Source organism: Equus quagga, chromosome 2 (genome assembly GCF_021613505.1).
Source record: "Equus quagga isolate Etosha38 chromosome 2, UCLA_HA_Equagga_1.0, whole genome shotgun sequence".
NCBI lineage: Eukaryota > Metazoa > Chordata > Mammalia > Perissodactyla > Equidae > Equus > Equus quagga.
In genome coordinates this window covers 106,036,264-106,061,541 of record NC_060268.1, presented here as the reverse complement: position 1 = coordinate 106,061,541, position 25,278 = coordinate 106,036,264, and the positions used below count along the sequence as shown (strand labels likewise).

Sequence of the window (25,278 nt, the reverse complement as noted above, 5' to 3'; positions counted from 1 at the left end):
CAATTGAGACCCCTCAACTTTTAGTCTGTCTCAACACACACGCGTCTTCTCCAGCTTCCCCAACAAGTAGAGCCACACACAGGCCACTCCGCCACCAATGCATGGACTAGTGTAATGGCTCCCCAACCTGAATATGCAGCAGGAACGGCCTGGCCTCTGGGGAACAAACACACATTCCAGGAATCTGGATACACGTAGTCCTAGAAGCACGTTGAGAAACTTTTCAACATTTCCCATGGCATATATATTCCAATTCAAATGTTTTACAAGAGTCTCTAGGTCCCTGCATATGTTGACCCCTGTTGCTAGGGCCTGAACTGTGGCCCCCAGATTCAGATGTTGAAGCCCTCATCCCCAATGTGACTGTATCTGGAGATGGAGCCTTCGAGAAGTGATTAGGGCTACATGGGGTAACGAGGTGGGCCCCTGGTCTGATGGCACTAGTGCCCTTATAAGAAGAGACACCAGAGAGCTTGCTGTCTCTCCATGTGCAAAAAGAAGAGGTCATGTGAGCACACAGCAAGATGGTGGCCTCCTACAAGCCCAGGAAACAGGCCTCAGAATGAAGTCTACCTCAGACCAACGATCTTGACCTTGATCTTGGACCTGCAGCCTCCAGAACTGTGAGAAAACAAATTTCTCCTGTTCAAGCCACCCAGTCTCTGTACCTCATCATGGTAGCCCAAGCAGACTAAGACACCTGCCTTTCTTTCTTTTTTGAGGAAGATTAGCCCTGAGCTAACTACTGCCAATCCTCTCTTTTTGCTGAGGAAGACTGGCCCTGAGCTAACATCTATGCTTATTTTCTTCCACTTTACACGTGGGACGCCTACCACTGCATGGCTTCTGCCAAGCAGAGCCATCGGGCCACCGAGAAGCGGAACATGCAAATTTAACTGCTGCACCACCAGGTCGGCCCCCTGCCTTTCTTTTTAATGTCACCATCCATGACTCTTGTTTCAGCTGCATTGGTCTTTCAGGTCCTCTAGACCCAATCCCAGGACATGCTGACCACTATTCTCTCTACACACCCCACCCTTCTGTCCCGTCCTCTGTCACCCCCACTCCACGCCTCGAGGGCTGGCTCCTGCTCCTCCTAATTCTCAGCTTAAATGTCACTTCCAGAAGTGGCTAGCCATCAAGGTTTTTGGTGTTCACCCATCTTATCTCAAAGTTTTCTTGCCTTGAATTCTTCAGCCTATTGATGACACATCACACAACTTCCCTCTGTTGCACACACTTTCTCTAATTCAGTTTCATTGATGAAGGCCCTTGGGTGCCAAAATTTAATGTAAACCAGCTAATTTATCATATCTTTGTCAAACTTGTACTTGTTTGGGGCAACTTTAATTAAAGAAAGCCATGAGAAATGCAAGATATGCCCTTTCCAGTACTTTTCTTCTGATAGCCAAGGTCTTTAGTGTTGATGTCACGCTTTAACTCAGAAGTCAACAGAAAAGTTTAACACCTGTAATAAGTTAAAAAGTGTTAGTGAAGTAGGAACTGGGCTTTGTTTTTCCAAACATGTTTCCAAAAGACTGTTTTATTTTAAAACACACACAGAGTTGGATACAAATGCCTTTTTAACCATTTTGGCGGAGAAGACGACACTGATTGCTTACATTGATCACCTATCTCTTCCTCTCTAGTGAGCCCACACTTCTCAAAGTCTTACGAAGTACGAGAAGATGGGTCTCCTCCTTTACTTCCCTGTTTGTTGAAGTAAGAGTCCTTGGATGACTAATTCTGTGACCAAATTTTCCATAACTCTTTGGCAATTATTAAAGTTTTGCAGTCACTGGTTTTCCTACTGGTGTCTTACAACCTAAGATAAAAAAAGAGAGACAGCGCATGAAATGATGTTGAGTTTGCCCTTCCTTGTACAACTGTTTAAGCCACTGGCAAAAGAGAAACACCTGACTCTTGAGCAGAGATTTACAGGTTGACAAAACACCAATGGAGACACCAGCCCCCTTTATCGGAAAAGCAGCAGCGTCTCAAAGAGGTGATGGGCACAGCCATTGCCCCCCAGCCAGGGCAGAGCCAGGATTGGAGCCCAGTCATGTTTTCTGAACTTCAAGTCCAGTATGTTCCAGTATGTTCACACCCACATTATATTTGGCTTCCACGACTAAGAAATCAAGTCTATCATCCTCACAGGATGAAGGTGCTTGCGTTTGTTTTAGCTACATGCCCCTCTTACCAAACTCAACATTGAGTTTCAAGGTTACATATTCTGAGATCTCAGGCATAATATAAATAGAAGTCTGGGATTTCAACCTACATATTTTCTTCAGTAAGAAACTAGTATTTTCACCTTCCCTATCTATGTCAACTAGTCCTTTGCCCTTCTACCCTTTTTCTTCAAGCATTCTCCTTTAACCATATGCCCTGTCCTGGTTTGCCCCTAACCCCAACAGACATCTATCTGAAGCTCTTCCATGCAGCTTTGACAAATGTACTAAATTAGGATTAGGTACAAAAACACTACTTGTAAGCATATCTACTCAATGATTTAGTGCTTTTCAATATAATCAGCAGATAATTATTTTTTTCAAATGTTAACACCCTCCCCAAGATTACCCCATCATTCGTATGAGAAGTGTTCACTACCTCCTCCGATCGTTTATATCTTTGTTTATATCAATACTCTTGACTCTTACTGTATACCATAAACAAATGCCCCTGCCTTTTTGGGTTGGACTATTTCTTTATAAGCTGACAGGATTTGGAGAAGAGCAAGGGTTGGGTTATTTTCCCAAGGATGTGCTATCAGCCCCTAATTCTGAGTTCAGAAAGTCTCTGTGATGTGGACACGGACCCCAAGTGCTTACCTGGGAAAGAAGGGGTCTGAGAGTGGAGAGGCAGAGAACGAATGCAAGGACTACAATGACAGGCCTTTTCTCCATGTCCACCAAGACTAGACGTGAAGAGTCTAGATCTCAGACCCTGATCAGTTACGTTAGGAGCTGACAATTTTTATGTTGTGTAAGACCGCCTATTTTATGCTTGTTGTGTTTTCTCTGCTAATTTTCTTTGCACTTACTCCTTTTCCTAGAGAAAATTCTAGATAATATAAATACTTCTGTTTATATTAAAACTCCATTGTTCATTTTGATAACATATTTGGTGCCATAGTATACTTTCTTATTTTACTATTTGATGATAAACACAATGTGAAAACCCATCATGTTGCATTAAACTGTACTTACCAAGCATTTCTTCTAATTTTGTTGTGGCAGGTTCATTCACATTAAATATATAGTCATTATTTCTAGGAGAAAAAGTAATAAGCTTTCTTATTGCATAAACTAGGGGGAAAAGACAACTTTCATTATTTATATAGTAAGACTAATTTTAAACAGTCTTCTTCAAAACCAGTCTTAAGTAATTAAAAAGGCCCTTCGCCCCTGTCCTACTTCCTGGCTTCGTGCTTCATTCTTTTGACCACATAAGAGAGATACTGGGAGAGTTTACCCATGATGCTTTATCACTCAAATTCATTCGCTCAGAAGAGTAAATATTTGTCTATCTAGCTACACACACACATATGTATGTGTGTATATGTAAGAGCATATAAACACACACTACACTACACTCCCCCAAAAATCTTTCTTATAATTAATCCATAAATTTCAATGTTAGGTCAAAGCCAAAATGCTGGCCTAAAACACCTTCTTTCTTTGCTTCAACATTTTTTTATTCAAAACCACACATAAAATTTGCATGGCAACTCATACTGACTTAACTATCAGGAGATGGATGAGTAAACACAATGCCCTGATTACTAGATCACACGTCTCCCTCCCTCTCGCGATCAACTGTTGTGAGCCATGACCACCACGGAGCCCCCGTTGCCCCCATGGGGGTCTGCACGATACTTACACCTTCTTCTTCTCTACCACCCCGAGCCTCACAAAAGCTGCTAAGGCATTTTTCTGTACATCGGAAGATAACACGTCATAACACTGCGAGGCACCTAAGACAGAGCGGGAGGAAGCGTCAGTGGACCACCTTTTCCTCTCCACTAAGAGAACTCAGCAGCCATGGAGCTGTGACTAACCTTGATCGAGAAGACGACCTGTGAATTTTCTAACTGCAGCCAAGTACTGTTTCTCAGTGAAGTGGTCTTCTTCTTCACGCAAGAGGTATTTGCAGATTATCTGATTTTAAGAGGGAAGATGAGAGGAACAGAAAGAGGAAAAGGGCAGACAAATACAATACAACACTAAATAATTTCACCTTGCCTCTTAACAGAATGACACATTATATTAGAGCAGAATAAAGACCCTCCAAGGTTTGAGCACAGAAAAGCTACAGAGTTTTTAGGAGGTCTCTCTTGAGCTTATATCAGTGTTTACCATAAGGAAAAAAAGAATTTGAAATAGTATTGACATTTATTAAAATATAATTTCTCACTTTAAGGGGTTGCAAGTTAAGCAAATTACTGTCAGCTTAATATATCTTACGCTGCTTAGGAAGAGAGGGGCCAGATTTTTTCTAACTTTGTTTTTTCTCTAAAAACAGCTAATAATGAGTATTTTAAGCTACAATACTTGATGATTTCTACTGTCGAAAGGTGCTTACAGGTAGAAGGAGCATTTATCAAACACCTACTAAGTGCTGGACTCTGTGTGAGGAGGCTGATGGGTTCTTTCACTGCCCACAGCACTGCTCTGCCAGGAAGGTGGTCCCGGGTGCCTCTAACCAGCACACAGAGCGGAGAGCCAGAGTCCTCTTCTCCCAAATATGTACGGGCCCCTCTGAAGGTTCCATCTCAAACTCCCCGTCTCCCTCTGAATCCTGGCACAATTCCTGCTGGGCGTGTATACCATCCCCTCTCTTTAACCCCTCCTTAGAGCTCTGACAAACTCTCAGATACCTGCACTTGAACCTTTTCTTTCCCTTCCAGCATGAGCAGTTAGTAATATAAATAAGTGACTTTATGTATCATTCAGATCTTGCATTTACTGAGTGCCTACTATGTATCAAACACCTTGCTACATGCTATGAACAAAAGATATAAGATACAGTTCAACAGTGCTTGGGTATAACTGTCGTGACAGGAATACTGTGCTCATGGCATCCTAGAGCTGTTATCCTCTTGGCTCTGTAATAGACCAAACCTCCTGTAAGCAAGAAGCAAGGTCTTACCTGAGAGGCGGAATCACTCATCCTATTAACCAATCTCTCTAATTCTGCCATCCACCTGGGGAAAATACTTGCCCTTGAGACCAGAAGTACAGGGTGGGAAGTCTTCCTTAAATTCGATATGGGAGGATGAAGGGGAACTTGCAAAAGATTTACATACCTGATAACATTCCACAAAAGGTTTAAAGAGTCCTATTAAAAATTCTAGCACAGTATTTCCTTTCGGCGTAACTAGGATGTCCCTTGTTGTCACTTGTATGGTCTCACTTTTACAAAGCAGGTAACAGCCCTCTTCAAAGTCCTGGAAGGGGAAGAGAGAAGACAGAATGCACGCACTGACTGGGGCTAAGAGGACACGGCTGCTCTCAGTACATGCAGTCACGTGCCCTCAGGACAGGAGAACGCCCGCTAATTCTACCCTTCCCGGACGGTCGTGGTTGTCAGCCTGTAGCCAGAGAGAACTTGTTCTAACACTCACAACCTGAAATCTCAAACACAGCAAACACACAAAAACTGTATGAGCCTTAGAAGTCATGACTTAGGTGGTGGATTTTCTTTCACTTTGCACAGCCATACCCCTTAAATTTAAATAGAAAGTGCATACAAGTCCTCAAAATACTTAGAATTAGGCGTATGCTCAAAAATTCCTCCACAGAATGGAACCTGTGCTCCTTAGCACAGCATACAGAAATCTAACCCACTTTCTGTCTATCCTGTCTCACCCCCCGGCCCCGTTCCAGCTAACCAGCAGTCCAGCTATGGGAGCCCGATTCTTTACAGTTGTCTATACCACCAGGCAAGACCACTGCTCTCTAATCTCAAAGCAAAAGGCCCAACTCATTTCAACAAGTTGCTAACAGAAAAATGTGTGCTGGTTGGTAAATTTTAACAAAATAGAGTTGGTTTATTTATGGTACCTGCACTAATGGTTCAAAGAATGACTCTCCTCTCACCAAATAATGCCTAAATTATTGACTAAACTTGACCAAGAGTCAAAATAAGAGTTTGCTGAAGTGTGAGTGTCCAAGTTTCTCATTAATTCTGCTGCACGCAGCCTTGAAGAAAGGGATGACACATTGTGAATCCCAGCCTAACGTCTCCAGGACTCACACTGCAAACACGCTTGCTCTTTGCCTGTAAGCATTTACCTTTAGTGCGTTTCCGGGAAGAAAGATGAACTCATCTGAAAAAACATTGAGTAGGAAGCGAAAGCAACTGTAGACATCCTCTGGAAATAAATTTATTACATAAAATTACAACATTGCTTTTAAAACTTTCGGAGAGTACCAAGAAGTCCATGGTACTCCAAAATGCAGCATTTCAAAGACATACTAATATACCACGGACAAGAATTAAGGTCCCCAAAGGAAGCTTTAACTAACCCAAATTTTACCTACAGAGCAAACTACAGTCTAGGATAGTGTTAACGGCTGGCTCTAAATTACAACCAGGCCTCTAGCAGTCAGTCTGGAAATGAACAGGACGCCACAGTCCTTAGAATCCAGAGTCCTTCGCTGTCCCCTACCCATGATTCCCTAGTAGAAAAGAAAAGGAAGAGATTTCTTCATTCCCTTCTATACTCATATTTCCTGATATCTTTACTATATCTTTAGCGCTAGAATACCCCAGCACACAAGAGTAGAAAATACTGTCTTATTCTCCAGACACGTAGGTCTACCTTGCCCATCAACTACAGAGGCTCCACCTTTCTGATATATGCTACCAACTTTCTCATTAGAAAAATACACATACATATGGATACAAAATGTTGCCTCCAATTTCAGAGTGTTCATAACATTCTAGAAGACCCTGCATGTGGCCCTTAGTTGTAGATGAATTCTAATGTAAGAAACCTCAGATAGAACTAAGGTCAAGATGTGAATTTTCTGTGTCCTGAACTAAATCACCTGACCTCTCTGGGCCCGTTTCCTCACTCTCAAAATGAGGGCACAGACGCAGGACCTCTGAGCTTCCTTCCAAGGCTAAAGGGCTGGGACTGAGCCCAGTGCCTCTCAACCCGGACCTTTCCTTAGAATTATCTACAGAGCTTTGAAAAACAAAAACAAAAACACCAATGTCTGGTCCACACTCCAGACCAGTTGGATCCATACCTTTGGGAGTGGGGCTCACCCTCCAGTAATTCTAACGTATAGTCTGGGTAGAGACTCCTGGCCTTGACTACAGGGTCCTGTGAACAAAAACTGTTTGACTCATGTCTACACTCCTCATGGCAACTAGAATGCTCCCATGCACCTAGTGAGCACTCACACGCTGCTGGCTTGTTTGGTCACCCCGTCTGCTTCTGTCCAGTGAGAGAACTGGTACCGCACAAAAAGGACATCAAAGCAGGAACTGGAGAACTGTGCCCTAATCCCAGATCCTTCTTTAAGTGGTCACGTAACTTTCTAGGCCCGATTTTCCTTATGTATAAAAGGACAGGTTTAGATTAGATGATTTCTTAGGTCCCTTTCAATTCCCAAATTCTAAGCACATGGCTATGTATTTAGGGAAAAAAACCTAACTTCTGAGCACACAGGCCCCATTCCTTGCCGGGGTGTGGCTGCACACATGTGGCTGAGCCTTATAAGGCTTCAAACGTTGTTCCCTACATGAAACTGAACAGCCAGGTCTCTTCCAAAATTCAAGACCACATTCCCAAAAGGTACCTTTCCTGAACCCAGGAGTCATCTGCAAAGCCATAGCTACTAAGGAGGGACGAACAAAAACGTTCAGCAACTGGTTCTTGTACGTCGAGCACATGAGGAGAGTGATGTGCTGGAAAATAAGTCCATCGACCACTTCTGAGTCTCCGGAGTCCGTTTTCAGAACCACCTTGTCTTTGACGAGGCTGGCGATGTTGGAATGCAGAAGAATGTTGGACTGGATAACTTCTTCAGCAGGTTCATTATCTACATACGAAGATAATGCATTCAGGCAAATGGCAAAGAAATGGGATGGGTCACTGCTGGGAGTCTTAGGCCTAGCATGCAGCAATGCTAGTGACCTAACATATTTATTTTTAAGCACCAAGTACTGGTTTTAGGTTCTACCAATTGAGCTAATGATACCATATGTGAAGGATATTTTAAAAGTACTATTTCAAAAATCAAATCTCTCGAAGGACATGTAACATACTTTCTTATCTACCCCAAATTTGGCAGCCATTCCGAAATGCACATCAATTCACACTCTGAAAACCAACACTTCCTCAGAACCAAGGGAATTTAAAGTTGTGTAAAAGAAAGCTATATGACAAGAAAATCACATACGTGAATTTAACAATATTAAGAAGGCCCATGATTAGTGTATGAGTATATTAAAAAATGCTTCCCACACACACACACAACCTCACTTAGACCAATTCCAAGATGGCAAGAGTATCACTCTGCAGGTGAACCAAAGAGGCACTTTCCTCCCAGCAGGCCTCTCGGAGCACAGAGGGATGCTGAGGGGTTTTCTGGTTTTTGTACATCAAAGATAACTAAAGAAGTGGACCCATAACAGTTTCTGGTAACTCACCACCTGCCACTACACTGGCCTGGAGATAGGCGAAGAATTAGAATTCCAGAAGAATAATGAAGAGATGGTGATATTTCAAAAATATTCTTGGCAAGGGAAGTCATTTTACCGTTAACCTGAGCCAAAGAGGTGGCTGACAGAGGTATGTAAGCAGGCACACTGCTCAAGCCGGGCAACAAGTTCTGCTAATGCTTCATGGAAGGCACAAGTGAGAGGTGTGGCTTTCCTGGACTCCATCACATTTGTTCGGTACTAATTTGCCCTGTCGCAGCTTGCTCGAGGTAATGATACAATATATGATAATATTATATATATATACATATACATACACACACACACACACACACATAAATAATATGCTTTTTTTTTGTGAGGAAGATTGGCCCTGAGCTAACATCTGTTGCCAGTCTCCCTCTTTTTGCTTGAGGAAGGTTGTTGCTGAGCTAACATCTGTGCCAATCTTCCTCTATTTTGTATGTGGGATGCCACCACAGCATGGCTTGATAAGTGGTGTGTAGGTCCGCACCCAGGATCTGAATCCATGAACCCCAGCTGCCAAAACGGAGTGTGTGAACTTAACCACTATGGCACCAGGCTGGCCCCATATATTTCATATACTATGTAATATGATATTATAATAATATATATGTGTCATAAAAAGCTCTAGATATGAGAATGCTTAGGAATATGGGATAATCTGAGTAAAAAAGAAAAAAGGAAAACTGAAAATAAATAACATGCAACTGCTTCCCATAACCTACAGGTTCCAGTCAGATCCCCAGGTATGCAGGCCTGTACGATCCAGCTGCCATCCACATCCTTCTCTTCCCTCACTCCCTCACTCACAGCCAACGTTCTGACGTTAGCAAACCACTTGCACATCAAGGGAATAGCCAGTGCTGTCCCACCATTTCCCATTTCCTAATCCCTACATTAGCAATATCCTCTCCTGCTCGTCTTCCTGAAGAACTCCTACTTTTCCATCAAGATCGGTTCAAAAATCCCTTCTAAGAAATTGTCCCTGAGTGTGGGCCCTCTCCCACACAGCATTCTCAGTGACCCTCTGCAGTTTGTCCATAGCCCTTTGTCTTTATTTCACCAAACCCTCTTTACCAGTTTACACGTTACCCACCCACCTCTGCCCTCCACAAACCAGAAGAACCTCCAGAACAGAGGCTGAAACTTGTTCATCTTTGCACCCCTGGTAGTATCTAGTAGCGACCAGGTACTCAATACAGGTTAATGAGTACAGTAGGTACTTGATTATAAATAATTATCTGGTCTGAAAAGGACTGCATTTCCAACTGTAGTCTCCACAATTTTAAATCAAACAGATTGAAACCAACTTGAGCTAACTATTGTCATGTACACCCCAAACACCCAGCACAGTATTCATAACTCCAATGAAGGTTTTACAAAATTGTTATTATCAGAGAATTGTGTAAAGTTCTACGACACCAGATCTTTAATCCATACAATCTAGTGAGGCAAATGGGTGGCAAACATAATGGGGTATAAAAAGAGGTCATGTAGAGGGAAGAACAAGTGGGTTCATTACTTGTTCTCCACTCTGCTAGGTGCCAAAGAGATCGTATTCTGGCCCTCAAGATATTCAAGGCTCGCAGGGAGAAATGACATGTGAATAAGTATTCTCAAATAATCAACACGTTGTGTTCAATGTCCTATAGTGATGAAAACAGATTAGGTTTTCTTTCTGTCTTGAGCAATGCTTTGCTCAAAGCCCTGTACAGGTTTTTCATATCCAGGCCATAACTTTTTCAAATTAAGAAGTAAAAAAGCATGCATTCTCATCACATAGGTCCCACACACATACCGGGCCAAGTGAGAAAGCCCCCGAAGGCCTGGGCTAAGCCTTTCAGCCACAAAGTCTTTTCCACCAGAGCGTCAAAGTCCATGGATGGCCGGTTCTGAAGCAGAACAGCAACTGTTAGGGTCCACGGGCTCAGAACCAAATTTTGAATTTGCAGAAGCTGCATTTTGTAGGCAACCTCAGAGACGAAGGCATGCATGTCCTCTGACTGTTTCTGAGGAATATATCTAAAAGGAAGAGTACAGAACAACAAATTACAGTTCTGCTACCCAGACAAATGTGAACGGAGAGGGGAATGGGAGGAGACAGACCCTCTGGAGGGCTTCTCACACTTTCTGCCAACTGAACTCTGCCAGGTCACAGTGCAGGAAGTACACTTTTGCTTTACTGTAGTGGAACCTGTCAATACATCTCCAGGGTATGCTCTTGAAAGGTGATAAAAATATTCAAGGGAACAGGGTCCTATTATTCCTGGTTCTGGGCAAAAACCTTTTGTTCCTTTATAAATAGGATATATCACTTCCGTGAAAACCAGTGCCTCCCTCAGCAGAATGAACTACTCTGTCTTCTCAAAAATAGTGTTTGTAGAACACTCTTGTAGAACACTCTTATCAGTTATATGATAACTGCTCATGTCTGCACGGGACAGGCTGTACAGTTTGCTGACTGCTACAATGCCCTTCTGAGAAGCTTAGGGGCACCTGCCAAATACAGCCATGACCCTTGCCTGACAGACTCTTCATGCATGGACACCAAACCCTGAACTTGATGATATGGAGAACCTACCAGAGCTGGCTGGAGCAGGGATATACATATGACCTAAAAGCAAGCCACATAATAAAGTGGCTTAATGTGAAAGCTGTAGCCAATAAGGGTACTCTGTACTAGATAACCACTGGCCAACCCAATTTGAGATCTAGAGAGAGAAAGCCTGTGGGAGCAAAAAGCTGACACCTGCTTCTGAGAGCTGACAAAGCTGCTAGCAAGGCACACCAGCTGTTGTGGGACCACTAGTGCCACAGATAAATTATGAATTTTTATTATTATTATGAATTATGAATGATGGTTTCTGTCTCCCTTACTTCCCCATGTATAATTCTCTAAATTAAGAAAACCCAAACTGATATCTGTACCTGCATCCTGAAAGAATCTAATGTATTTCCTTGCCCATAAAACTATAACCTTCTTGAGAATAGGGACTCATTCCCATCCATTATTATTATACAACCCTTTCTAGGTTCAAAAATAATACTTAGTACATACTTTGGCTGGTCTACCAATAGTGCTCAACAATTCCCACAAATGAACTGTTAATAACGGGGTGTTTCTTCCTACTTTCAAGTTAATAGGGTACTGGTTCCCCTGAGAAGAACGAGCTCTGCCTGATTTCGCATATTTGACAGATGTAGTCTCCAGCTATTTTTGGCAAACATGTAATTCTTCTTTGACTGAAGCTTTCTGCTTCCCCAATGTGCAATCTCAAATAACCCAGTTTCAGTCCTAGAAGTGGTCAACTCAAGAATCACAATTCACACTTCTAGATTTTCACCCTTGTTTCTATGTCAGTTACGAAAACACAGGCCTTGCACCTTGGAACCAAGTTATATGGGCTCCGGCTCATCCTCCCAGCTGCCAGAGATCGAAGGGACACGGGGTCTCCAAAGTATACATGGATGTTTCCAAAATTTTCAGAGAGAATCCTCCTGGCTTTCAACAATCCCTAATAGTATCACAACAGGGGAAAATAAAACAAAAAGGAGTAAATTCAGAAATTAGTTATGCGTAAACCAGCATTCCTCTAAACCCCAATAAAATCAAGTTTGGCTCTCCTTTATATACCGTTGTAGATTCTTTTGGCTTAGGAACTCCTAGAAGTTCATATACATAAAGAGTTTCTTCTAATATCTTATCATAACTGATGCTAATTGGAACAAAGTAGGTATCAAAAACCTCTCTTTTAAAAAATGGTTCCATCACAATATTCAGAAGACCTGTAAAGACAGGGAGAAATGGTTTTTACTTACATATTGAAATGGTTTTTACATACATACATACATATTGAAATAGTTTTTACATACATATTGAAGAGTAGAGAAAACAAGGCATATAAACAGGAAGGTACTAAAAGTGTACTTTATATACTAAGCCCATAAATATAAACAGTTAAATAGTTACACTTATAAAGAAAAGAAAGCGTCTTGCAAAAAAATGTGTCAAGTTCTATTAGCAGCTTTGATGACATCACACCTAAAGCCTTCGGGTTTATATTTTTTCTTCCCTCTGTAAGTGACCTACCAAATTTAGGAGTCAATGTCTTGGCAGAGCGACTTCTTGTCCCTTCGAGGAAAAATTCAACAGGAGCATAACCATTCTTTAAAGAGAGAACACAAACAAACAAAACAAAACACAAAACCCATTGCCTATTCTCAAAGTGATAAATGCTTCTTTTGATTCCTTTCCCCGCCCCCTCCCCAGCCCTCTGAACAAACACTGCTCACAGTGAAACTTGAACAAGAGAGTTGCACAGAGTAAACAGACTGCTGAGCCTATGCACATTCCTTGAAGGGAAAAAATAGCTGAGCGGTCATTCAGAAGTTAAGAATTTAAATAAGATCTTATGGCAAACTTCAGTGAAAAGAAAACACAGCTTGAAAGTACTTGGTAATTATTTGCATTTACCCGTAACATCGTTTTTACATATTCGGAGAACACAGCCCAGTAGAGTTTATTGCCGCCAAAGGTGCGCCGCATGAAAAAGGCCCCTGACATCCGCAGCAGCTCACCGATAACTTTCATTCCTAGGAAGTCTGGAAAATAAAGACGGGGTTAATATTTATTGGCAGATACTGAAACTTTCTATAAAAATCTAAACTCAAATTTCATGTAAGTAAAACACCCCTATGATATTTATACTTATACTCTCTGAGTTTAAAATTCCTAAAAAGAGACATCTCATAGAATGATGGAGAAGAAGGGACTCTGGGCAGCTGCTTGCTGGGAGGTTACCTTGTGCCCTTCCCACGCACACCTCTGGACCTACAACCAGAACAGCTGGGGTGGGGGTGGGGGGCAACAGAAGGCACTGTGAGAACCACAACAACGTCATCATGCCAATTTCTTTAGTCAGGACTGCTGATGAACTTGACGACAGACCAACATGAGTCCCCCATGCTCTGGATAGCCAGGCCAAACCAGCTCTCACCTTTCTTTTTTACCTATCAGGTAAAAATATCAACCTTCTTTTAGTGGCACAGCTTAAATAAAGCAAGTCCAGAATGAGAAGAAGAGTTTACCATCAGTTTTAAAACAGTCCTTTTCATTTTCCCTAATTTTCAAATAACTTCCTCACACGTCTCTACAGATGAAAATGCTTTTAAAGTCTCTGGCGGTTTTTACCTCACTGTTTACTGCATTTATTAACAAAGGTGTATGCTTGAATCCCAGCTTTCCTGGCTCTCTTGAAAGGGAGAGGATAAACAATTTATTTGCCTTAACAATCCTCCTTTTAGGAATCAATCTTACAAAAATAAAAGCACCAACATAAAAATATATTGTAAAATTGTTTGTAACAGCAAAACTGGTAAATTATGATACATCTACACGGCTGAATAATATATAGCTATCAAAAATGTTAGACATGAAGTTGGACCCTTACCTTACACCATATACAACAATTAACCCAATGACCTAAATCCAAGACCTAAAAGTACAGAACTCTTAAAGGAAACATAGGAAAGAAGCTTCATGACACTGGATTTGGCAATGATTTCTTGGATATGACATCAAAAGCACAGAAAACAAAAGGAAAAAACCAGATAAATTGGACTGTATCAAAATTAAAAACTTCTGTGCATCAAAGGACACAATCAACAGAGAGAAAAGTTAACTCATGGAATGAGAGAAAATACTTGTGAGTCATACGTCTGATAAGGGGTTAATACCCAGAATATATGAAGAACTCCTATGACTCAAGATCAAAAGAACAAACAACTCAATTTAAAAATGGGCAAAGGACTTGAATAGATATTTCTCTGAAGAAGAAATAGAAACGGGCAACAAGTATATGAAAAGATGCTCAACATCATTAATCATTACAGAAATGAAAATCAAAATCATGATGAGATACCACTTCACACCCATTAGGGCTATTATTAAAAAAAAAACAGAAAATAAGTGTTGGTGAGGATGTGGAGAAATTGGAACCCTTGTGCACTGATGCTGCGAATATAAAATGGTGTGACTGCTAAGGAAAACAATACGGCAGTTCTTCAAAAAATTAAAAATAATGTTACCATATAACCCAGCAACTCTACTTCTGGGTATATACCTGGAAGAAGTGAAAGCAGAGACTCAGAACAGATATTTGCACACTTGTGTTCATAGCAGCACTATTCACAACAGCCAAAAAGTGGAGGCGAGCCAAGTATCCATTTGACAGGGGAGTGGATAAACAAAATGTGGTCTATATATACAATGGAATATTATTCAGTCTTAAAAAGGAAGAAAATTCAGACACATGCTACAACATGGATGAACCCTGAAGACTGTGAGCTGAGTGGAATAATCCAGTTGCAAAAGGACAAATATTGGATGAGTCCACTTATACAAGTATCTAGAGGAGTCAAAGCCATAGAGACAGAAAGCAGAATGGTGGTTGCGAGGGGCTGAGGGGGAGAGTAGAATGGAGAGTTAGTATTTAATGGGAACAGAGTTTCAGTTGTGCAAGATGAAAAGACTTCTGTGGATGGATGGTGGTGATGGTCGCACAACAACGTGAATATACTTAATGCCACTGAACTGAACACTTAAAAATGGTTAAGAAGGTAAATTTTATGTCTTGTGTATTTTACCACAATTTAAAAACATATAAAAAGAAAGTTAGATCCATTTATTGACCTAGAGAAATAGCCATTGATATACTATCAAATTAAAAAGAAGCAAAAGGCAGGTAAGGCAGGTAATACGTATAGGCAGTATAATCTCACTTTTCAAACTTAAACCAAAACCCCTATGAGCATATACGCTTATCTATGTTTAGGCACAGGAAAGCCGAGTATAGAGGACATAATCCAAACTATTAGACACTGGACTGGAAGGAAGACGGGAGAGGTGTTTTTTATCACCTTCTTCAAATACCTCAGTAGTGTTAAAATCATTCCAGTGAACATTTTAACTTTTCTAATTAAAAAAAAGTAGAAAAACGGTACCTACCCATTCCTGCTGCTATGACCGGTACAGGTAAATCATAGTTGTATAAGAGGAAAGATAGTATCAGAAAGTCAATGTAGCTTCGATGACTAGGGAGCAGAACAACCGGATGCTCCTGGATGGCTCGTTGCAGCTTTAAAACAAATGTTACATTTTCAGTAATTTCAGTTTTCACATCATTAAAATCATATCTCAAGTCAGAAAATGGAAGGACATGCATATGCACAGAGGGAATACTAACCATGTTTGTCAGCCTCCCCTACCAGACACACAAAGCCTATTTTAGAGTTCTAATTAAACAATCCCACACAATGCAAGAGTTTTAAAAATGTATATTTTTATGAATCACAATAGTAGTGATGATCACTAACAAATATTAGTTGGGCACCATATTAAACATTTTACCTACCAAGCATTTTGCATGCATTCTTTAATACCACATACTTGTAAATAAGGCCTAAGCCTTAGCTTCCTTGTTTGTGACATGGTCCATGCATCTAATAAATGGCAGTTCTGGGAAGTCTCTGAATTAAAAAGTGAACTGTTAACTGTTGCACTAGACTGGCTGTCTATAGTAAGACAGAACAAAGCTTCTCTTGGGGAGACTAAAAAAGAATCTATGAATTATTGGACAAATGAGAATAACTGTATTTCTCTATTTATACACTTGACTCACTGCCAGGGTGATGGATGCCATATAGTTAGGAGGGACGCATTTGAGCGTCCAGATACATTCCTCAGGCTGTAAATCTCAAAAATATTCACTAGTATCAATGAATTATCTGTTTTCCTGAAATTTCAATATAATTAACCAAGGCAGGGTAATTTGTGATCAGTTAAGACATGGCCAGCCAACATTCCCTGGCCCAAAACACTGTAGCAAACATTCCTTGACAGAGATCCAGAGAGCAAGTTAGCAACCTAAAAATAGTCGTAGGAGGAAAAAGAAGTCTTTGAAAGTAAAGTAAATGACTGAATAAAAACAAAACATTAAAAAGCATGAGGACAAAGGCCAATGAAGGTAGGAGCTTCCGAGTAAGAGAAAAGAAAGTATTAAAAAACATGAATGGGGGGCCGGCCCTGTGGCCGAGCGGTTAAGTTTGTGTGTTCTGCTTTGGTGGTCCACGGTTTCACCAGTTAGGATCCTGGGCACGAACCTAGCACTGCTCATCAGGCCATGCTGAGGCAGCCACCCCACATGCCACAACTAGAAGGACCCACAACTAAAATATACAACCACATACTGGGGGCTTTGGGGGGAAGAAGGAAAAACAAAAAACACATGAATAGGGGGCCTGCCCTGTGGCCTAGTGGTTAAGCTTGGCATACTATGCTTCAGTGGCCAGGTTCAGTTCGCAGGTGCAGACCTCCACCACTTGTCTGCGGCCATGCTGTGGCAGTGACCCACATACAAAATAGAGGAAGACTGGCACAGATGTTAGCTCAGGGCGAATCTTCCTCAAGCAAAAAGAGGAAGATTGGCAATAGATGTTAGCTCAGGGAAAATCTTCCTTAGCAAAAAAAACCCCAAAAACCCCATAAGTGAATAAAAATAATCTTCATGAGGAAACCTCTGCCTTACAGAAAAAGCAAACTTAAATAATAGGAGTGATGGAATTAAAAAATCACCATTTGGCAATCATTAGCATAGAACTGATTCAGGCAAAAAACATCTGTGGATATAAAAACTAGTGGAGGAAAGTATGATGAAAAACAGGACCTGAGTCATTCTTAAAATATCTCTCCATAAGATACTTATTAATTACAAAGGGAAAAATAGTAACTTACAGTGGAGAAACCTGACAAATACCACCTTAACCAACTGATGAAAGGGAACATCACCTGTAATGGGACAAACACACCATGTGCTCCTGATCTAACGCACCGAGAAGGACACAACATCACTCTGACACATTCCTGCCAAAGGAACACAATCTGAATCTAATATTGAGACAATATCACTCAAACCCAAATCAAGGGACACTATACAATAGCTGGTCTGTTCTCTTCAAAAATAATATCACGAAACACCAACAAAGACTAAGGAATTGTTCTAGATGAAAAGAGTCTAAAGAAGTATGAAAGCTGAGTGTAACATGCGATGTAGGATATTCTTTTGCTACCTAAGATATAACTGGGACAGCTGGGGAACTATGAATAAGGTCTGTATTAGTAGTATTGTATCAATGTTAATTTGCTTATATCAATGTTAATTTGATAATTGCACCATAAGGAAACATCTTTGTTTATAGGAAAAGCACCCCAAAGTGCTGAGGAAAGGACAAAGAAAATGTTGGAGAAGCCAAGTGAAGCATAGACGGAAACCCTTTCTATTCCTTCTTTAACTCTGTGAACATCTGACATCAGGTTAGTCTGTCAGTCCCACCTGACTAAGTGTGGCAGTCTGAAGCCTGCGGGTCTGCAGGTCAAGGGAAGAGACACCAGCCTCCAGAAAGGGAGAGCCTCTTCTGCCAGACCAGACGCCTGACGATTAGGGCCTGCTCACCTAGTGCAGTCAGTCTTTGAGTTGACTACATGGTGAGGGGTTGAGGAAGAGATTGTTTTTGAACAAGCAATACTTACTTTCTGAATACCTTCTTCATTTACACACACTTTGGAGAAAATCTGTTTAAATATTTTGCTCAGGGCAAAGGCGAAAAACCGGATGGCTCCCAGTCGCAGTTTGTGGCTCATCTCATCCAAGATCTCACAAACTTCCTCTCGGAGGACATCGGCCGACTGAAGGGATTCCTTGGAAAGCTAAAAGGAAAAGGAAAGCAGGGATAAATTTCTGGAAAAAAAGGGGCCAGAACTCATTTAACTGAGATTCAAATGGATCAATACTGTATAACTTAAAAATGCTGTTTTCTCCTCAAATTCACATAATTTATTTTCCAACATAACAAAAGTGGATACATGATACTATTTAGACACATTTAAGGACTAGAAATTCGAAGAGCATCAGTTTCTATAATAGCATTTTAGACTAAAGAAAACATCTCACCTTTCCATTTAATTTAATGAGCTTACATCCAAATTCTCTAAAATAAGTTGTTGCCCATGATCTAGTGTCCCAGAACACGCATTGAGTAGTTTCTTTCAGTAGACTGTTGCAGTACTTCACTGCTTGCTCAATGCTATTACAAGGTAATATACAAGGTAAAAATACAAGATTATATTGAAATAACCATTCAGGGTATCAGATATATAGGACAGTGGTACAAAGATCCCCACGCTATCACAGGGTAATTAGTGAAATCAGTGATCTCACAAGGGAACTCTCTTTATTCATATGGCATCCCACATCTTTACGAGAACAAAATGTTGGCAGTGTACCAGGACTGTCAAGGGCCTGGAGATGAACAAGTCACAGTTTCTGTTCTCAAGGAAGTCTAATTTGATCCTTTTAACTTTCCTCTAAACAAGCACTTTGAAAAGAGTAAAGTCTAAGTAATAAATAATATTCATCCTTCCCCAAAGAGAATGCTCTGTTTGGGATGAGGCACAGAAAGAACATCAGAGGATGGGATGTTGGAGCCCCAACTTCCCCAGTTACATGCAGTGAAAAAGTATCTCCTCTTTTTCTAAAAATTGAAGCGAAATTAACATAACAAAATTAGCCACTTTAAAGTAAACAATTCAGTGGCATTTAGTACATTCACAAGTGTACAATCATCCTCTCCCCAGCCCCATATCTTAACTTTTTGAGGGCTCGATTTAATAGGCTCAAAGGTGTGGGACTAGGATAAACTATTTCCTCTTTACCTGTATTTCTTTATTTTACTCAAAAGTTATCTAAAACAGTGATGTAGCAAGAAAGGTTTAGTAATAGGGTCAGAAGATAACCCACATAACATACAAATGGACTGAAGACTGAATAAGCAGGAAGTGGGGGAGTAAAGACAGTAGCTACAGAATGAGTAATGAAAAGTCCAAATGAGGAGGGGGGGATAGCAGGTAAAGCAAAAATGCTTTCCAAAGTTGGAAAAGCCTTGGACCTATTTTTTGTTTTTTTATCATCATCCCATTTTTTGAAATTATGATAAAATATACATAAAATTTTCCATTGTAACCATTTTTAACTGTACTATTCAGTGGCCTTGGAGGTGTTTAAAGGGAAGAGAACGAAAGGCTGAAGATCCAGGAAAGGGACAGGATGCCTACTAGAAGGTCATAGAAGAGGCTAAAAGGGATGGCCTCAAGACAGATGTGTGGTTAGCCTTGACCAGGAGAACAGAAGCCTTGTCTCTGAGCCTAGACTCAAAAAGCATACATGGGAATGGGTGTAGACACAGATACATTTGAAGACAAGGAACAGGAATTTGAGGAAGATAATTTCTACTATTTTTCATTAACCCAAAGAAAAATAAATGATTGTTTGCTAGTGGCAAGAGAGGTAGGGTCTAATAACAGCTTAAGGCTGCATGAAGGTTTGGTAGGGCTGCGGGGAAGGAAGGGAGAAGCAGCACTAGAAAAGGGACTGACGTAAGAGGGATCCTGAGCTTGAAGAGCATCGATCTGCGTAACTCTGCCCATCCCCCTGGCAGCAGCCAGCTAGGGACCTGGTTATACGAAGAGAGAAGGTGCACCGGCACAGATGCTGGACTGCTTTTTTTCCTGGGCAGTCTGGAAGGCAGATTGGGGCACAGGAGAATTAAGGATGTTGGTGAAATAGCTATTCAGATAATCCTAACCAAGGCTGGATAGGAAGAGGGCAGAACTAGACAGAGGGAAAATGGAGGAATCAAGGGATGACTGGTGGGAAGGATGGATTTCAGGAAACACGCCTAGGGAAGGAGTGCAGTCGGATAACTTGAAATAGTTCAGGCCAGAGACACAAAAGGCCCAAACAAAGGTAATAAGAGGTGCTGAAGAGATGGGAAAGGGTAGGGTGATGCTCAGTTTTATTTTGGGCAAGAGAGCGGATGGTAGGGCCATCCTCTGAAATAGGGAATACAGATCACGGAGAGAAGGCAGTACAGTGCAGGGATTAAGAAGGCAGGTATACTGACTTTGAGGTGTCTGTGGGACATACAAATTAAGATGTCCAGCAGGGAATAGGACAGTTGGAGACAGATGTCTGAACCCGAATAATCTAGCCAAGGCTAGAGATATTGACTGAGTATCATCAGACTATAGAAGGAAACTGAAATGATGAGAATGGATAAAATGAATTAGGGGACTGCAGAGAGGAAGATTAAGAAGGGTGAGGATTCAACCCAGAGAAACACTTATTAGGCAGATGGAAGAACTTATGAAAGAGATAAACAAGGAAGACGTAAGAGCAGAACTATAATGTATGATCTCATAAATGTCAAGGTAAGAGATCCTGAAGGAGAAGAAAGTGTCCAACAATAACTGACATAGTCAGTTATTAGTCAAAGATAAAATGAAGACTAAAATGTTCCCTTGGACTGGGTCACTTGGAGATACTGCATGAGTTTCAGCAATCTGCTAAAATTGGGACATGAATGGGAAAAGAGGACAACCTACACTTTTGAGGAGGGAAAGAGAGAAATGGAACATTAAATGGAAAGAATACGTAGCCAAGAGAGGACCTTCCTCCAGATGGAAAATGCTCATGCCAGCATGAGCCAGGGGAGAAGGCTGAAGTGTAGGAAAAACAAGACCCCTGGGAATTTGAAGGAATTAGATAGATGAGGAACACACGCGAACAGGCTGGTTTGTTCAGAAGGAATGCCTTCTCTGAGAGGGGAGGAAAGCAGAGAAGGAGGGAACGACCTGACCTCTTATTCTGTGCAACTGGGCTTCTCCCTGTCCCAACAGATATGCCTGTCCCTCTAGATCCCTCTTCCTGGAAATCTAAGATAAGACATAAAAAATCAGGAATAGTCTTAGAACTCCTTGTCCCTCTCCAGTCTATTCTCCAGATCACAAACCTGAGTGGTCTCTCAAATGCAAAAGTAATCACATGTGTCTTTGGCCCAAACCCCCTTCGATGGCTGCTGTTGCATTCTGTGAGATTAAGGCAGCCTGCGTTAGAGAAGTGACAGCAGAGGTGGAAAGAAACAGACAAGAGGAGCTATTTAGGAGAGAAAATCAGCAGCTCTGAGTGACTGACAGCACATCTAAAGAAAGCAAGAAGTTGAAGACGGCATCCAAATTTTCCGATTTGAGCGGCTAGCATATGGAGGCGCCATTCTTGGAGAGAGGGAAAACCGGGTGGGTGCGGAATGTAGGTGGTACAAGGGTGGAGGCGGGAGGGTCAAAGAGTTGATTTAGACATCTTGAATTTGAGGTGCTTTTCGGATTTCCAAGTGGATATTCCAGCAGGCGTCTAAAAATATAGATATGAAACTTAAAAGAGATCTGGGCTGAAGCAATAGATATTATCTACATTTTAAATTACATTATGATGTATTATTTATTTATAATACATTATTATATAGTGATATTACTATAAGAAGACATCAGCGTAAGGAAAAAATTTTTTTTAAAACCTTAAAATTCTAGCAATAAGTAAAACTGCCTAGTGAGTGGGTAGAGTAAGAAGGAGCTAGAACAAAATCTTGAGGAATAGCCGCATTTAGAGAGACAGGCAAAGGCAAAGAAGCCCATAAAGACAACTGGAGAAAGATCAAAAAGACTTGGTAGGTAAGAGGGAGAGTACGGTGTCATGGAAAGAAAGGAGAGACAGTGTGCCAAAGGTTGGCAAGGATTTGAACAAGGTTGATTTTAGCCCTAAGGAAGGCATCATTCACAATCTTGGAAAGAGCTATTACAAGGGTTGGAAACCAGATTCCAATGAGTTTAGCAGTTGATGAAGGGTGAGGAAGTATGGCAATAAGCGCAGACAACACAGCCAATTTCTTCAAAGAGTAGGAGAGAGCAGAAGTGGGAAAGGGAGAGCTGGCTAATAAAGAGAGAAGGAATGTGGTCAAAGGAGGTCTATTAAAGCTGAAAGAGAAGTAAGCGTATTAAATGCTGATGGTAAAGAGCTAATAAAGAGGAAGAAATTGAAGACATTTGAAGGGAGAGACAAGACGGCATAGTCACTGAGGAGAAGGAAGCGGAATTCAGAGCAAAGAAGGAGGGTAGGGATTAAACTCAAACAGAAGAAGAGGATCCCTCTTCCATTTTAAAAGGAGGGAAGAAGAAAATGATGAGTATTACATGCTGGTAAATTAGTAGCTTGATCACAGGAAGTTGAGAACGTTCTCATATAATGGTTTAAATTTTCTTCGTGATGTAGGAAAAGTCATCTATTGAGAGTAAGAGGAGGAGGGAGGGTGGGCGGTCCAAGGAGAAAGTGGCTACTGAAACTACCATTTTGGAGAACGGGAGAGAATTCATTAGGAAAACAAAGAATTACTGGGTAACACAGAGGTCCCAGTTGTGTTGCATAATCATGAATTTGTGACAATTCCAATCTAGCTAGATGATATGATTTTCCTGAGCAGTACAGCCAAGTCTGAGAAACCCTGGTTTAAGTCAGTCACACTTAATCTGGCTGTGCATTAGAATTACTTGGGGAACTTTAAAAAAAAGAAGGAAAAAAAGGAAGGAGATACCTGGGTCTTACCCCAGACCAATTAAGTCAGAATCTCTGTGGATGGGACCCAAGCATTTTTTTCATTCACTAATTAAAGAAATATTTGTTGAACACGTATTTTGTGCTAGGCACTAGGAATATTAATGAAAAAGAGAAAAATTCTTGCCTTCATGGTGTTCACGTACTAGTGGATAATAATAGTTAACTTTTTGCCAAAGTTCTTCAGGTGATTCTAACAAAGAGCCAGTATTGAGAACCAGTCTTTAGCTTCTAACTGATGAGGAAACTTGAATTCACTTATGAAATAGGTCAAGAGAAGACTAATAGTTTCTCCAAGATAAATCATGATAGACAGATTAAAACAAAAGGATTAGGAGCATAGGTCATCCAAATCAGAAGAAAACAGAGAACAGAGATAAAGAACGTTCCTGAGGCCATAAATCTGACTAAACTCCAGTTAAAAGTCAAAGAAGCAAGATCTCCAGAGGTAAACCTCAAGGCATGGGAGGGTGCAGACAATGTGACATGGAGGGCCAGCCAAGAGGAAGCTCTAATCGGGCCTAGTGAATACCTCTATCTTGATGTCTTCAAGTGACATGTCCAAAACAGAACTCAGCTTCTTTCCCAAGGCCATTCCCTCTTCCAAGTTCTCTGTCTCAGTGAACGGCTCTATCATCCTTGATGCTTTCCTTCCCTTCACTTCACTCACCCAAAGGTCATTAAATAAGGTCCACTCCACCTCTCAAATCTCTTAAATCTGTCCATTTCTCTGTTTCTACAACCACTTACCAGTCCAGGCAACTATGATCCCACAAAGGGATTACTGCAAGAGCATGTAAACAGACTTCCTGTCTCCAGTTTTAGCAGAATGGTGTTTCTAAAACATAAATGCATCATGCCACACTCCAGTTTGAAACCTTTCAATGGCTTTGCACTGTAAATAGCATGAAATCCAACTCCTCTATCTGGTGTAAAAAGCCCTTCATGATGTGGCCCTGCTAACCTCTCCAGTCTCAGTTCTTACCATTACCTTTCTTTGCTCTCTCCAGTCTGGCCACATTGAATTATTTTCAGTACCATGAATATGCAGGTTTGCTAGTCCTTAAAATAAGCTGGTGGTTCCCAAACTTGGCTATACTTTGGAATCAACTGAGCTTCTTTAGAAACTGCTGATGCCTGGCTCCTTCCCCTGACCATCTGTTAATTGGTATGGAGGTAAGATCTATGCACAGGAATTTTGAAAGCTCGTTGAATAATTTAATGTGCAGTGAGGTTTGAAAACCCGGGGAAAAGTTATTTGCTCTGCTAGGAACACTCTTCTTCACCCACTTCACCTGGAAAAACCCTAATCACCTTTCACACCTCATTTTAAAAATCACTTCTTTAATTCCCTACACAGAATGAGTTGCCCCATAACGAATCAGTGCCCTGCACACTGGGTTTCCACTAGCACGTCTTGTATCATATTTCATTCCAACAGAGTGTACAACTGCCATCATCCCCTCTCAGACTATGCATTTAAGAGGTCAAGAACTCTGTTCAACTTGCTCACTGTGAAACCCCCCAGTTTCTAGCAAAGAGGCCAACATACATTATAAATATGATAAACATTTGATGAATGTGCTGAATATAGCAAAATTTAAAAAGATTTGTTAGACATAACAAAATAAATTCAGAGAATCAAGAAGAGAAAGAACTTGTTGACAACGAACAAATCTGGCTATGGTTCAAGAGGGACTCACTTACTTACCTGTTTAATGACATAATGGACCTCTTCAGAATTGAGAACACTACTTTTAATATCACTTGGCTTGCAAGGAGTAATTCCCTTATAGACAAGAGGTGTGTAGCATTTCATTGCAAATTTCAAGTCACTGACATGCCTCCTCTCCTCTAAAATATCTTCAAACTCATCCCACTTTTTGAGCTCCTTCTGTGGATGAGGCAAATGAAAGAAAGGAATGCACATATTGTAAAATAAATTAAGACAGATTAGGGACTACATTGGTAAGGTTTCATCTTTGCCAAAATTTTTATTCTATGACATATGAACAAG

The 25,278-nt window shown here is 41.0% G+C and overlaps 1 protein-coding gene across 1 annotated transcript in view; it reads right to left on the bottom strand.

Annotated features, from left to right (window-relative positions):
- Window positions 1-1,509: 1,509 nt before the first annotated feature.
- The window catches only part of GNPAT (glyceronephosphate O-acyltransferase), a 33,485-nt gene continuing 9,716 nt past the window's right edge, over window positions 1,510-25,278 (bottom strand). The window contains exons 2-16 of the mRNA XM_046653781.1: window positions 24,973-25,155; window positions 18,293-18,469; window positions 15,713-15,842; window positions 13,181-13,308; window positions 12,797-12,872; window positions 12,341-12,492; window positions 12,091-12,221; window positions 10,505-10,728; window positions 7,818-8,060; window positions 6,300-6,379; window positions 5,312-5,452; window positions 4,064-4,163; window positions 3,886-3,979; window positions 3,213-3,274; window positions 1,510-1,825 (exon numbers count right to left, since the gene is read on the bottom strand). Of these exons, the coding sequence (XP_046509737.1) occupies window positions 1,782-1,825; window positions 3,213-3,274; window positions 3,886-3,979; window positions 4,064-4,163; window positions 5,312-5,452; window positions 6,300-6,379; window positions 7,818-8,060; window positions 10,505-10,728; window positions 12,091-12,221; window positions 12,341-12,492; window positions 12,797-12,872; window positions 13,181-13,308; window positions 15,713-15,842; window positions 18,293-18,469; window positions 24,973-25,155 (1,965 nt within the window). The 3' untranslated portion in view covers window positions 1,510-1,781. The remainder of the gene's footprint in view (window positions 1,826-3,212; window positions 3,275-3,885; window positions 3,980-4,063; window positions 4,164-5,311; window positions 5,453-6,299; window positions 6,380-7,817; window positions 8,061-10,504; window positions 10,729-12,090; window positions 12,222-12,340; window positions 12,493-12,796; window positions 12,873-13,180; window positions 13,309-15,712; window positions 15,843-18,292; window positions 18,470-24,972; window positions 25,156-25,278) is intronic.